The following is a 13,525-nucleotide window of genomic DNA, read 5'->3' as shown; positions in this document are numbered from 1 at the left end:
TAAACCCACTGGAAGTCAATTAGGCAATTAAAGTTGAATTTTCCTCCTGGGTATATAGGAAGTAAGAGGAGCCAATTGGAATATATCCTGCTTGTATGAATATTTATTATGAAATTAGGCTTCAGAGAAAACAGCATCTGAGGGCAACAAAACAGATAAATAATGAGTTTTGCATTATAAAATACAACATAAGTAGAAATAACCCTGGACTAAGAGACAGAAAGGTCTGAGATGTAGCTGTCATATTATTAACATTAGGTTACCTTCACCAGCCATTACGGGCATTCATTTATTTATAAAGTATATGTAATACTCGTGTATGGTTTTTTAAAAATCTTCCAACTCCTAAATTCTATGACCCTTTTAAAAAATAGTTGAAAATGCCTTATTCTAATGAATTGTTTTAATCTTAGATTTTTCTTCCAGCAATAAAAGGAATATAATAATGTGAAGAAATAAAAAGACTACATTTTAGTAAACATGTTTGGCAGCTAAGCAGAAATAATATATGTGTTCTGACTACACAGTAAATTATTATTGCATTTCCTCCGTTAATCTTATATGATCACACTTTTTACAGACTTGTAATATCACATCTGAAGAATTCTACTCCTATAGGAATAATATTTTAATTTATTAATATTTTTATGAATGTCAAAAAGGCATACAGTTTTATAACACCTCAATAATTAAAGCAGTCATTCTTCATAAGGCAATTACAAGGTAATAACTATGTATATTTTTGTTATTTGTCTGAAATCATACTTAGTATTTTTATATCCACAATACAATATAGAATCTCAGTACAGGGTATTTGCTGGCTAAATGCCATGAAACATGCTATTATTAGAATGGTATTGGTAAATCTTTAATGTGAACTTAATTGGTTAAAAATAGATGGGATTGTTAAATGGATCCTTCACTGAATAATTAAATACTCTTATGGGAAAATCAATAAAAAAGACAGATCTATGGTACCAGCATCCCCCAGCTTTCTTTGAAGCTGCAAAAACTCAGGTTCTACTGTGAGACATTGAAAGGACACATGATACTACACATAAACCCTGGGGCTGCCACAAAAACAGAGTCAAGTGTGAGAAACTGTATACTTCCATCATCACCGACTAGGAGGAATGCTTATTATTTTTAATACACTGCTATGAATGATTTCCACTGGATAATTTCTAGTCTTTGTATTCACAATAAAGGCCAAACAGACAGTTATGGGTGGTTGGCAATAAATCTACATCTGTGAATAAAGTCTCCTGGGATCCTATGAAAGATTGTAATAAATTCAACACATGGTGCTAGTCCTAAGGCAGACACATTCACACCATGGGAGAAGACAGGGTTTTCTAATAAAAATTAAGTGCTGAATCTGTGTGTGTGAAGTCTTGCTGCTATAAACTGCTGTGCTCTGGATTTACACACACACACACACACACACACACACACACACACACACACCAATTAATGTGTACGGAGAGACATATTGTTGAATAACTGTTTTTGACAGCTTTGTTTCCTGAAATATATTTCTATGCCTAGTATTTTTTCTAGATAAAGGTATACTAAATTAAATATACAATCTTTTAGTAGGTTATATAGTTCAATTGCCATTGTACAGGAAGTAACATCTATTATTACCTTTATAAACTATCTTTCACTTACAAATCAGTTTATGTGCAGTTCATTTAATGAGGATATTTTAAAATGTCACTCACTGTTTCTCCCATCAGAAAGTATGGATCGTTTCCCTGTGTTCTACTCAGTTCTATGTCTTCCAACTGTCATTTCCAACAGTATAGGGTAACTGTTCTCTCATTTACAGTTCTTAAAGAGACATATAGAAAAAAATGTGCAATATACATCTCCAAAATAAAATAACTAATAAAATAGAACTATACAGATTTTAATTATGCTCTACCCTCTTACCTATATTGAGACAAGAATAAATGTTATTTTAAATAGCAGTCAGATTAAAAGTGGAAGCTTATGTCAATATTATATTCAAATCAAACTACTGGAATTTTATTTTAGAAACAGAAAATACTTCACATGGAAGTATAACTTTGTGGTTAGATACATTTATATATGTGTTTATGAGTACAAGGTGTGATCAAACAATATGGTGAATGTTTAAATAAAAAAAATTATTACAGTAAAAGACATATGACCATTAATCCCCTTAAAATACTCCCCCTCCCTTCAAACACACTTATCCCGTATTCTTGCCACTTTCTGAAGCAGTTCTGGAAGTCCTCTTTCCTGAGTGTCTTTAGTTGTGCTCTTATGGCTGCCTCGATGTCTTGAATCATTTTGACTTTGGGGAAGAGCCCGAAGTCACACGGTGCCAGATCCGGTGAATAAGGTGGATGAGGACACACCGTGATGCCTTTATTTGACAGAAATTGTCATATAACAGAAGTGATGTGTGACATGGAACATGTCATGATGGAAGATGAAACTGTTTGCCAAATCTTGTTAATGTGTTGTTCATGGTCCATGATTTATGGCACACTTTAAAATACACCTTCCGTCAACCATAGCTCACACTCAATTGACTGCACTGAATAAGTTGAAACTTCTCACACACACTGTTACTAAGGTTCGACACACGACATCCTGTATTGAAGATCCCTGCCTTTTCATTTGATGGCACTAGGCAGCGGCATTCACCACATTTGTTGATCACAACAGAAAGTCTCTTTGTCAAGCATTGCTTCTGGTATGGCAATTTCAGTCAAAAATATTATAGTGTGTCCTCATCCACCTTATTTACCAGATCTGGCTCATGTGACTTCTGGCTCTTCCCCAAAGTCAAAATGACAATGAAAGGAAAACGTTTGAATCAATTCAGGACACTAAAGTAGCCATGACAGCGCAACTGAAGATACGCAGGAAAGAGGACTTCCAGAACAGCTTCAGAAAGTGGCAAGGATGATGGGATAACTGTGTCAAAGCAACTGGGAGTATTCCGGGGGGATTAATGACAATGTGTCTTTTACTATACTTTTTTCATTTTTTTTATTTAAACATTCACGGTAGTTTGTGATCACACCTCATAGATTAACTTTTGTAAACTAATTTGTCTAAATAGAGGAGACATTTCACAAATGAAAACTTAAAATAAATACAATCTAATTCTGTAATTTAAATATCAACACTTAGAATATATCTTTTTTGTGTATGATTTTATATCTCATAGTGATTAGCTCATAACAAAAAGAACATGAATTCTGTAGTGCATTAGCTTATTCTAGCATTGGTAGTCTTTCTCTAATTTATCAGTGGTACTTCTGATAGAAAGGGATAGGCAAAGCTTTTGAGGATATCTGTGCTGAGCAAGTTGAAATATCAGAGTGAATATCTCTTCTCTTGTCCTTTGTCATAAATATGTACATACTAACATAGGTCTTAAATATCATTTGGTTAAAATTACACTAAATAAAATATGACCATCTCTTCAAAAGTGCTGACACAAAGCTTATAAGATTATAGTCACTAAATGCATGGTTATACAAGTATAAATGCAAGAGAAAACATAGGAGCGATACTTTTCTAAACCACCCACAGTAAAATTGGACATGTTTCCAAAGATATGTTGGTTTCAGTAGATGGTCCCTTTTAGTGATAACATTACTAACCAGTGCATCTTAATTGAAAGTTAGGTAAGAGAGGACTACTTCAGTTATTTTACAAAATTGACATTTAGTGAATATTTGTTGATGTAATGAATGGCTTAGTAAAGGAGTGCTAAAAACTATTTCTCTGGCATAATTTGAGTAGTATTTCACCTAGTGGCCAACAATTTCATAAGACATTTCCATCATTAGAATTTCTCCTCTGAGTTAAAACATTTTACTAAAAAGGAGTCTTATAGCTTAACTCAACAGGTTATTGCCAATTCACTTAAACTCATTAAAGAGCACTTCTTTTTTTTTTTTTTCAAATTATTCATGTGTCATTACACAAGACTTATAACTGAGTAAAATGCAGGGCAAGTATGATTTGATGGATGACTAGAAAGGTACAGGCAATCACCTTACGTAATCAAGCTTTCTTGATGTCTTTACAAAATACACAGTTCTATGATAGTCAAATTCTGGGTCCAAAAATACACATATGCACAATAGTCCTGTCACCATTCATCCTTCATAAATTCATGGTAGGTTTAATTTTTTTTTTTTCCAAGGCACCACATTTTTCTACTGAGGCACTCCTAACCTAATGCTATATTATTGTTGGCTGAAAAACATTACTTTTTACTCAAGATCTTCCTATACACTATTGCTTATGAAATTTCATACTTCTTAGAATTCATGTTATTAATTAGAAAATTTATACATTTGTTTTATTTCTAATTATTTTTAAAAGATATTTTATAAATAGATATTGTTTTAAGGAAAATTGTTCTGTAAAAATCTGGGATATTCTACTTCTATATATACATTCAAGAAAAAGAAAAATCATGCCATCTAATGCATAACTGTCTAATTCTCTTATTCTTACATGTTGATTTACATATAGCCATGGGTTTTATACTAGAGTGCATACAGAATATAAGAGAAGAAACAGAAGTTAGAAAAATTATAAGGAGCCACTTGCACATATTCTGTTTTTGTTATGCAAGTCATATGGAAAGGCAGTACTCTAAATATAAACAGGTTATATTATGAGCTAAAGATTTTATGTTTATAAAAATCTCATTAATTGTGCCTAATTATATTACATATTCAAATATAGTAAAGTTTAAATCACCTCTCTCTAGAACGTAGTGATATAACTTGTCCTAAACCAATGCTCCAGTATTATGACCAAACTTTTTAAATTACTCTATTTTCTTAAAATATGTTATTACTCACCAAACAGCTTCCAAATGTATTCCCTTATTAAATTCCTTTAGCAACTCTAGTTATGCCATTAGTGTACATGTTCAATAGATGAAGTTACTTAGAGACTGCATGTATTTCCAAAGACCACATAATTACTAAAGGGCAAAACTAAAACTTGAATAGCAACCTGTTAGTTCCAACTTTATTTTTATTTTATTGGAGATATTTTTGGTGAATGCCATTTGAAAACCAGTCATCTGGAATACAATTGAATGAGAAATCTCATATTTGGAGTATTGTTCAATATATAAATATTTTGAAGTGAGAGATGCTTTGACTTTCAAAATAATTAACATTATACAGCAGCAATCAGTTCAAAGCTTGAGAGGATGGCACACTACCCAATCGATGCCATATTCCTTATGTCCATCAGTGCATGCAAGTGTTTATTTAATGCTACTAGCTATTTGATTATGATATATAGAGTGTACATCCATATCCATATGTATGTGATTCTATGCATTTGTTAGTTATTAGAGAGAAAATATCTAGATCTCCATAAAAATTAGAAGTATTTTAATGGCATCAGACATACACTTCAGTCTATAATACATATCTTCTTTTGATTTTTCTGAAAAGAGACAGACGTAGTGTACTTCAAATTGAGATTTTAAAAATGTGGTTAGAAGTATCATTAAGTGTGTTATAACTTTTTAAAATGTTCCTTTTACCACCAAGATGCATCATTATTTCATTTAATTGTTCATGATGCTTTACCACTAAAATGAGTTTTTCCAAAGAACAAAAACAATTTTATACCCCTAGGCAAGTAAACATTAAAAATGGTTTTGAAGCATAATGTACTAAGGAAAATTTAAAGCACAGAATTATGTAAAAAACAACAACAAAAAAGGTTAAAATACTGGAATAAACAAGAATGGCAAAGTTATCCTAACTTTCAGCTTATTGTTAAAAATGTGAATTCTGTATATCAGATATTATAATATATTTTGAATTTACTGTGGAGAGAGACTGAGAAACAGAGAAAGACAGACAGAGACACAGTATTACCCCATCAGTACATAATCTTTGCATACAAACCCTGCTAAGCATCCTCAACAGAGACGAATGGGGGTGGAGGGGCCAGTGGGAGTACATGATTCATCCTACTATTTATTTTATGTTGTACTTATGCTGTGACTTAGAAGTGCTTATTGAATATATGTTCATAAACGTGTCTTCATATTTGGTATGCTTGTCTGAAAAATTTTTATTGTGGTAAAGTGTGTATAACATAAATATATACCATATTAACTATTTTTAGGTATATAGTTCAATGACATTCATTACATTCACAATGTTATACAAGCATCACTACTATCTATTTCCAAAACATTTTTATTAGCCATAGCAGAACTGTTAACCATTAAGCCTCAATTATCCCCATTTCCCATTCTTCCCAGCTCCTGGTAATCTCTAATACATTGAATATTACAATTTTACCTTTCACACACAGGTAGTGAATTTTAGTCATTGTAATAAATCCTTTAAACAAGTATGAATCACAATACATATTTTCATTTCCTCAAAGATTACAACATATTGATATATTTCAACATTCACTATTGCCTTACCTCTTCTCCTGACTTGACTCTCCATAAATCTTTAAAAATAATAATAAATGCTGAATAAATCAAATACAACTAGGTATTGACCTTCAACCACTTCCAGCGATATACACAATAATCATTCACTTCATCATGCAAATACACAATATTCATTAATAAAATAAATTACAGTCTTCGTATGTACAATGGTCTATAGATGTTATATGCCATGAGTAAATGTCCCTAACACAATCATAAGGAGTTTCATTAACCCTGTAACAAAATAAATTTAATTTTATAATTTCGGTTTTCCCATAAGTGTATTAATTGGGCAGTTATTAACAATATTCTATTCCTTCATATAAACTCAATTTCTTACCCATATATTCCTTACCCTTGCTCTCAGGAAATGAAGTATTCTCATAGAAATGCAGGTTCTTTATTCTTAAATATCAGTGTTTATGTTCCATTTTTTTCTGTCTTCAATATGGAACTAAAAAGCATCTTGTACAAGCTCACAAATCATTTATTATACCTTGGGCCAGGAGAGTTGTAGAGCCACATCTTCAGAGGAAGCCATCTCCTTACCAAAAAAGAATCACTCTAGAGCCATCTGCTTGCTTATCATTACATCTGACCAGACTTATGCTTTAAAGGAGTAGCTAACTACATAAGGAAGGGAAGATCAAGCTAATAGACATTTCTGGCAGTCAATGAAAGGTTATCAAGAAAAAATAATTACCCATGCCACAAAAGAAGCTGATGAGTACGGGATGTTATCTAGAGCAAAGGACAATGATGAGGCCCCAATTCGGTATTTCTGAAGACAATAATGGCACATATAATACAAGTAATGACAGTATCACAAATTAAATGAATTGGTCTTTTCTATATTAAAGAAAAACTTATAGAATAGTTTATATAATATATTTATTAAAGTATTTACTGATAGTCATATATTCTTGGATGTATAACCAGGCTCCTAAATCTAGTATTCTACAATTTTATTAATTTTATTTTTTTTGCCTTTACTTTGCCTCTTATTTGTATGCATTTTTCCATTTAGTAACTCTGCGTTAGGAACTCTTCTACCATTGAAGCTGAAGGGCAAAAAAAAAAAAAAAAAAATGATGGTTTGCAATAGTCTGAAAAGTCAGAGTCTTTCGGCAGTGTCAGGGAAATAAATAAATACAGTAATTTATGGAAAGAGATTACCATACATGTAAGTTCAAAATGCCTGTTGGGTGTTTAACATTCAGTTGACCTCCATTCAACATCAAGTATGCTGCACAGGTAATAAAGAGTACTGAAATCCCAAATATAAAATTTTAGTTAACAACTTTAGCTAAAATTTGCATAGAACAACAGTAACTAATCTAGCATATTGAAACCTAGAAAATATAATTTTTAACATTCCTTAGACAACTAGATTATTTTTAAGAGTAATCGTGAAATGAAACAAGAATAATGTGGATAAAATGTTTAAATTTTGCAAGATGCACTAGAGATTTACTACCTCAATAAGCCATTTTGGATTTTCCCCCTATTTGTGTGTTTGTTTGTTTGTACATTCAGCATTATTGGCATTTTAGTTAATTCCTAACATTTTTTCCATATAGATGATTGTCTTTCATGTACATTGCTCATGATAACCCCATATCTCTTGCCAGGAATTGGTTCTGAAAACCAGCTCTGGCAAATAAAATGTGCAAGTGAGAGGGTGAGTCTGCTGCTAAGAAGAAGAGATAATTCTTCTTTGTCTCTGAGATATTATTTAAGTGTTGTGTTTGCAATCATCATCCTCAACATCAAGAATGGCGGGCTAGAAAAACAGAAGAAAATTATGTTATTTGTGATATCTCTTTAATCAAACATCCCTTTAAGCTCAAAAATTCCTGTTATGTGAGGAAAGCCTTCCTGTAAGGATAGCAGAGTAGGTAAACACCATGCTGCCTTCTCCCATGACCACATCAAAATTACAACCAAACTAGAGAAAAAACATCACTGAGAACCACCAACTCTAGCAGAATAGAAGAACTAAGAGTACACATAAGAAACCACTTCAAGACTGGTAGGAGGGGTGAAGATGCAGAATGGACTGGTCCCCCCACATCCACATGAGGCAGTTAAAAATCAGAAGGAATGTTTTGTCTTCAGAGGTCCCCCCTGAGGAATGAGGGGTCCCAGACCCACACCAGGCTACCTAGCTCAGGGTCCCAGTGCTGGGAAGAGAAATCCCTGTAACTTCTGGCTGTGAATGCCAGCAGTGATTGTTGCTGAGTGAGACTGAGGGTGGCTGGAGTTCCAGGCATTACTCTTAAAGGTCCTGTGCAGGGAGTTACTTGCTGACAGCCCCATTCACTCTGAGCTCCAACACTGCGGTAGCTTGAAAGGTGCCAGGGACATAGGGGGAGAAACTGAATTGTCTTGCTTCAGGGCAAGGGCTGGACGGGCAGCTCTCTTCTGGATGGAGGAGCTGGTGGATGCCATTGTTTCTTTGTTGAGCCCTTCTACCATCCAGCCTGCAAGTACAGGCAGGCACCATATCTGAGTCTCTATCAACCTGGCTAACATTGTTTACCTCACTTTGGTGATTCCCTGCAGCCCTGACCCAACCGACTTACAAGCACACCTAAGCTGCTTACAGTGGCTTTTCCAAACAAACAGCCTGTCTTGGCCAATGCCACAAATTTTCCAAACAAATAGCATCTGACCACAGTGTATTCTATACCTCTTGAGTCCAAACCTCAGGACTAGTGGCAGCTGGCCTCATTTCACAGCTTAGCCTTTCCGAGGCACCTCTAAGCCCAGCCTAAGTGGGAACCATCTGCATATCACTTTGTAGCTCATTCCAAGTGGCCCTGGGCAGGGCATAGGAAGTTGCTGACATTAGCCTACAGAAGAACCCCTGCTAAGAGGACCCGCACCAACACACCCAGTGCCAGCTTTACACCACACCAGAGCACAAACCAACCGCATCCACAAATGGAACACCCAACGGGCAGATTTGGCAGGAAACAGAGTCCTGCTAAAGCAAATCCTGCTACATAGGGTCAGCCCCTGCAGAAGAGCTCCTCTGCTATCGTCATGGCCAGTCCTCACAACCAATCAGTCTGAGGATCAATCCCTCCCACTGACATGCCAACAGCAATCAAGGCTCAAAGGAGGGCACAGACAAACCCACAAGGGACATACCTGGGGCATCCAGCTCAGGTGCCACTGGGCCCCACAGAACACCTACTACAGAAGGCCACAGTACTAAGACTGAGAGATATAGCATCCCCCCTAATACATAGAAACAAACACAAGTAGGCAGCCAAAATGAAAAGCTAAACACACATGTCTCAAATGAAATAATAGAACAAAACTCCAGAAAAAGAACTAAAGAAAACAGAAACAAGCAATCTACCCACAAACAGAGTCCCAAACACTAGTCATTAGGATGTTCAATCATCTCAGGGAGAACTTCAACAAAGAGATAGGAAACATAAAAAATGGAGATAGAAAACAAACAAAAAAAACACAACCAGACAGGAATAAAGACTATAATAACTGAAATGAAGACTACATTAGAGGGAATCAACAGTAGATTAGATGAAACAGTGGAACAAATCAGTGATTTAGAAGATAAGGTAGCAGAAAATAATCAGAACTGCAAAAAAGAAGAAAATAATAAATTGAGGATAATTTAAAGGGCCTCTGAGACAACAAGTGTACCAACATTCACATCACAGGGGTACCAGAAGGAGAAGAGAGAGAGAGCAAAGAATTGAAAACCTATTTGAAGAAGTAGTGACAGAAAATGTCCTTAACTTGGCTAAGGAAATAGATATACAAGCCCGGAAGCACAGAGAATCTCAGACAAGATGAGCGCAAAGAGGCCCACACCAAGACGCAGCATAACTAAAATGCCAAAGGTTAAAGACAAAGAGAGAATCTTAAAAGCAGCAAGAGATAAGAAATTAGTTACCTACAAAGGAGCTCCCATAAGATAATGAGCTGATTTCTCAACAGAAATTTTGCAGGCCAGAAGGGATTGGCAGAAAATATTCAAAGTGATGAAAAGCCAGGACATATAACCAAGATTAATCTACTCAGCAAAGCTATCATTTAGAATCAAAGAATAGATAAAGAGCTTCCCAGACAAAATAAAGCTAAAGGAGTTCATCACCATCAAACCAGTATTATAAGAACTGTTAAAGGGACTTATTTAACAACAAGAAGAAAAAGAGATAAAAAATATGAATAATAAAATGGCAATAACTACATATCTATCAACAATTACTTTCAATGTAAACGGATTAAATGCTCTAAACAAAAGACAGAGTGGCTGAATGGATAAGAAAACAAGACTCTTACATACACTGTCTGTAAAAGACTCATTTCAGATTGAAAGACACAAACAGACTGCAAGGAAAGGGATGGAAAAGATATTTTATCTAAATGGAAACAACTACAAAAGCTAGAGTAGCAATACTTATACTAAATAAAATAGACTTTAAAACAAAGCCTGTAATAAGAGACAAAGAAGGACCCAGCAATTCCATTTCTAGGTATTTATCCAAAGAAATCCAAAACACAAATTTAAAAAGACATTTGCATCCATATATTCATTGAAGCATTATTTACAATAGCCAAGATATGGAAGCAACCTAAGTGAATGGATAAAAAAAGAAGTGGGACATATATACAACAGAATATTACTCAGCCATAAAAATGAAATCTGCAACAACATGGATGGACCTAGAGGGTATTATTCTAATAAGTTAGACAGAAAGAGAGAGACAAATACCGTATGCTTTCACTTATATGCGGAATCCAAAAATTAAAATAAATGGACAAACAAAACAGAACTAAACTCATAGACACAAAGAATATTTTGATGGTTGTCAGATAGGAGGGGCTTTGGGGGGATGGGTGAAAAAGGGGAAGAGATTAAAAAGGATAAATTGGTAGTTGCAACATAGTTGTGGAGATGTAAATGATAGCTTAAGGAATAAAGCCAATAATATTGTAATAACTATGTATGGTGTCAGTGGGTACTAGATTTATTGAGGTGATCACTTCATAAGTTTCATAAATTTCTAATCACTATATTTTATACCTGATACTAATATAATATTGTATGTCATCTGTAATTAAAACACTTAAAAAATAGTTCTTTAAAAATTTCCTGTTATGTGAGATGATAAATCATGTGTAGTTTGAACCAGATTGATTTTGTATTTCTATTGGTTGTAACCCAAATCATCAGTTCAGATACCTAGTGATAACAAAGAAAAATGTTTGTTTGTTTTTTCTTTTCTGTTTTACTGCATTAAGAGAGCCAGTGTTTAGGCAAAGCCATTCATTTTTATCATCTTATATTTATGCGTGTAATGAGTGTACCTGTAAACATACAAGGTTTTACTTACATTATGAAAAGCTAACTGATCTTTAATAGCAACTATTACGGATTTATCACATTCTTACTAATTCTGTCAAACCAACTAAGTTTAAGTAAGTAATGTTTAATAAAATTAATTATATGTCATTTATGTTTGTAAACGCTTTAAAAGTATGCCAATGTTTGATCTTTAATGTTGAAAAACATGAAGTAAAATACATTTATTCTTACTACATAATTCACATAATTGGCATTGTAAAGTAATGCAACAATAAATTTGACTCAATATCTTTTTCTCTGCACATTTTCATTAAAACTAACGTTCTAAACATTCTCAGGGGATGGGTTTATATCAGCTTTAATTTAACAAACTAAATGATTTATGAGAAATCTTTTTAATGGCTAGAGTTAACAGGATTCAATTAGTTTTAGGTTATTATGAAAGTAATTGTATAAGTAGTATGAGTAGAAGCCCTTAATAAACACATTGTCAGTCTTTTCAGTATTGTTGCTTTATTGAATAGTGAATAACTATTTTTAATAAATATTCTTAAAGTTTTGATGACTACAATATAAATACCTGAACAATTATTATATATATAACAATTGGTTAAGCAAATTATATATACATATTTCTCTTGTCATTGGATGAGATTCTTTTCTCACTAAACAGGGTTAACAAAAACTAAAAATATAAAATTTTAACTGGTTAAACTAAAAATATAAAATTTTAACAGGTTAAGCAAATTATAATTATATATAATTTGCTTAACCTGTTAAAATTTTATGTTTTTAGTTTTTGTTAACCCTGTTTAGTGAGAAAATAATCTCATCCAAAGACAAGATAAATGATAGGAAAAATATTGCAGAATACAGATGTTAAAAACAAGGTGAACTGTAGTGTTGGGATTTTTACTTACTAGCTATAAAACAATCAAAATATTATTAAATCTCTCTGTGCTCACTTTCTTCTTCCATTAAATGAAGCTTAAAAATAATAACTATTAAATAGGATTACTGTGAAGATAAAGTGACTTAAAACAAGTAAAAAACATTCCCAATAGTATCTGACTGTAGTAATTTAAAATTTAAAAAAATATATAAATAATATAAAAAATAATGTAGATATCACAATTTTTGCTCTATAATCAGGGGCACATTTTATCATCTTTAAAAGTATTATTCTCAAATATATGTAACAAGATAGAATAAAACATTTCATTTTAATATTGAATAATGCTAGGTTTTATACGTGTGATTTCTTCTAAAAAAAAAGTTGGATGCTTCTGTGTCTGTATGTCCAAACATAAATCATATTTATTGCCAAAACAAGGATAAAATAAACACAGATTTTGTAAAAAAAAAAAAAAAAAAAGTGTTCATATTTCTGTAATACATCTTTGTCATTAGTAAGTCTTTTTTTTCTACATTTTTACCTAAGTTATTTTTTACTAATGACTCATTTGTATTTTTAAGTAAACTGATGTGTGTGTGTGTGTGTGTGTGTGTGTGTGTGTAAGATTTAGGATTACTAGCTTCAGACATACTCTTGTTCCTTCAACACAAATTTGCTTGAGTTGAGAGTGTTACACAATAGGCAGGACAATAGACGTAATAGTATTATGGATAGTAGCTGCAATAGTGATAACAAGATTAGTTAAGGCAACCATATCAACAAATACATGGTCAGTGCTTTC

The 13,525-nt window shown here is 33.1% G+C and overlaps 1 protein-coding gene across 2 annotated transcripts in view; it reads right to left on the bottom strand.

Annotated features, from left to right (window-relative positions):
- ZNF804A (zinc finger protein 804A) overlaps positions 1 to 13,525 on the bottom strand; it is a 262,701-nt gene that overhangs the window by 166,104 nt on the left and 83,072 nt on the right. The window contains exon 1 of one of the 2 annotated variants that reach the window (XM_074339012.1): positions 1,725 to 1,751. The exons of the other annotated variant lie outside the window; for it this stretch is intronic. Within the exon in view, the coding sequence (XP_074195113.1) occupies positions 1,725 to 1,736 (12 nt within the window). The 5' untranslated portion in view covers positions 1,737 to 1,751. Of the gene's footprint in view, positions 1 to 1,724; positions 1,752 to 13,525 lie in introns of those variants that run through there. 2 annotated transcript variants of the gene reach the window in all.

Source organism: Rhinolophus sinicus, linkage group LG01 (assembly GCF_036562045.2).
Source record: "Rhinolophus sinicus isolate RSC01 linkage group LG01, ASM3656204v1, whole genome shotgun sequence".
Classification (NCBI taxonomy): Eukaryota; Metazoa; Chordata; class Mammalia; order Chiroptera; family Rhinolophidae; genus Rhinolophus; species Rhinolophus sinicus.
This window is presented reverse-complemented; position numbering and strand designations above follow the sequence as displayed.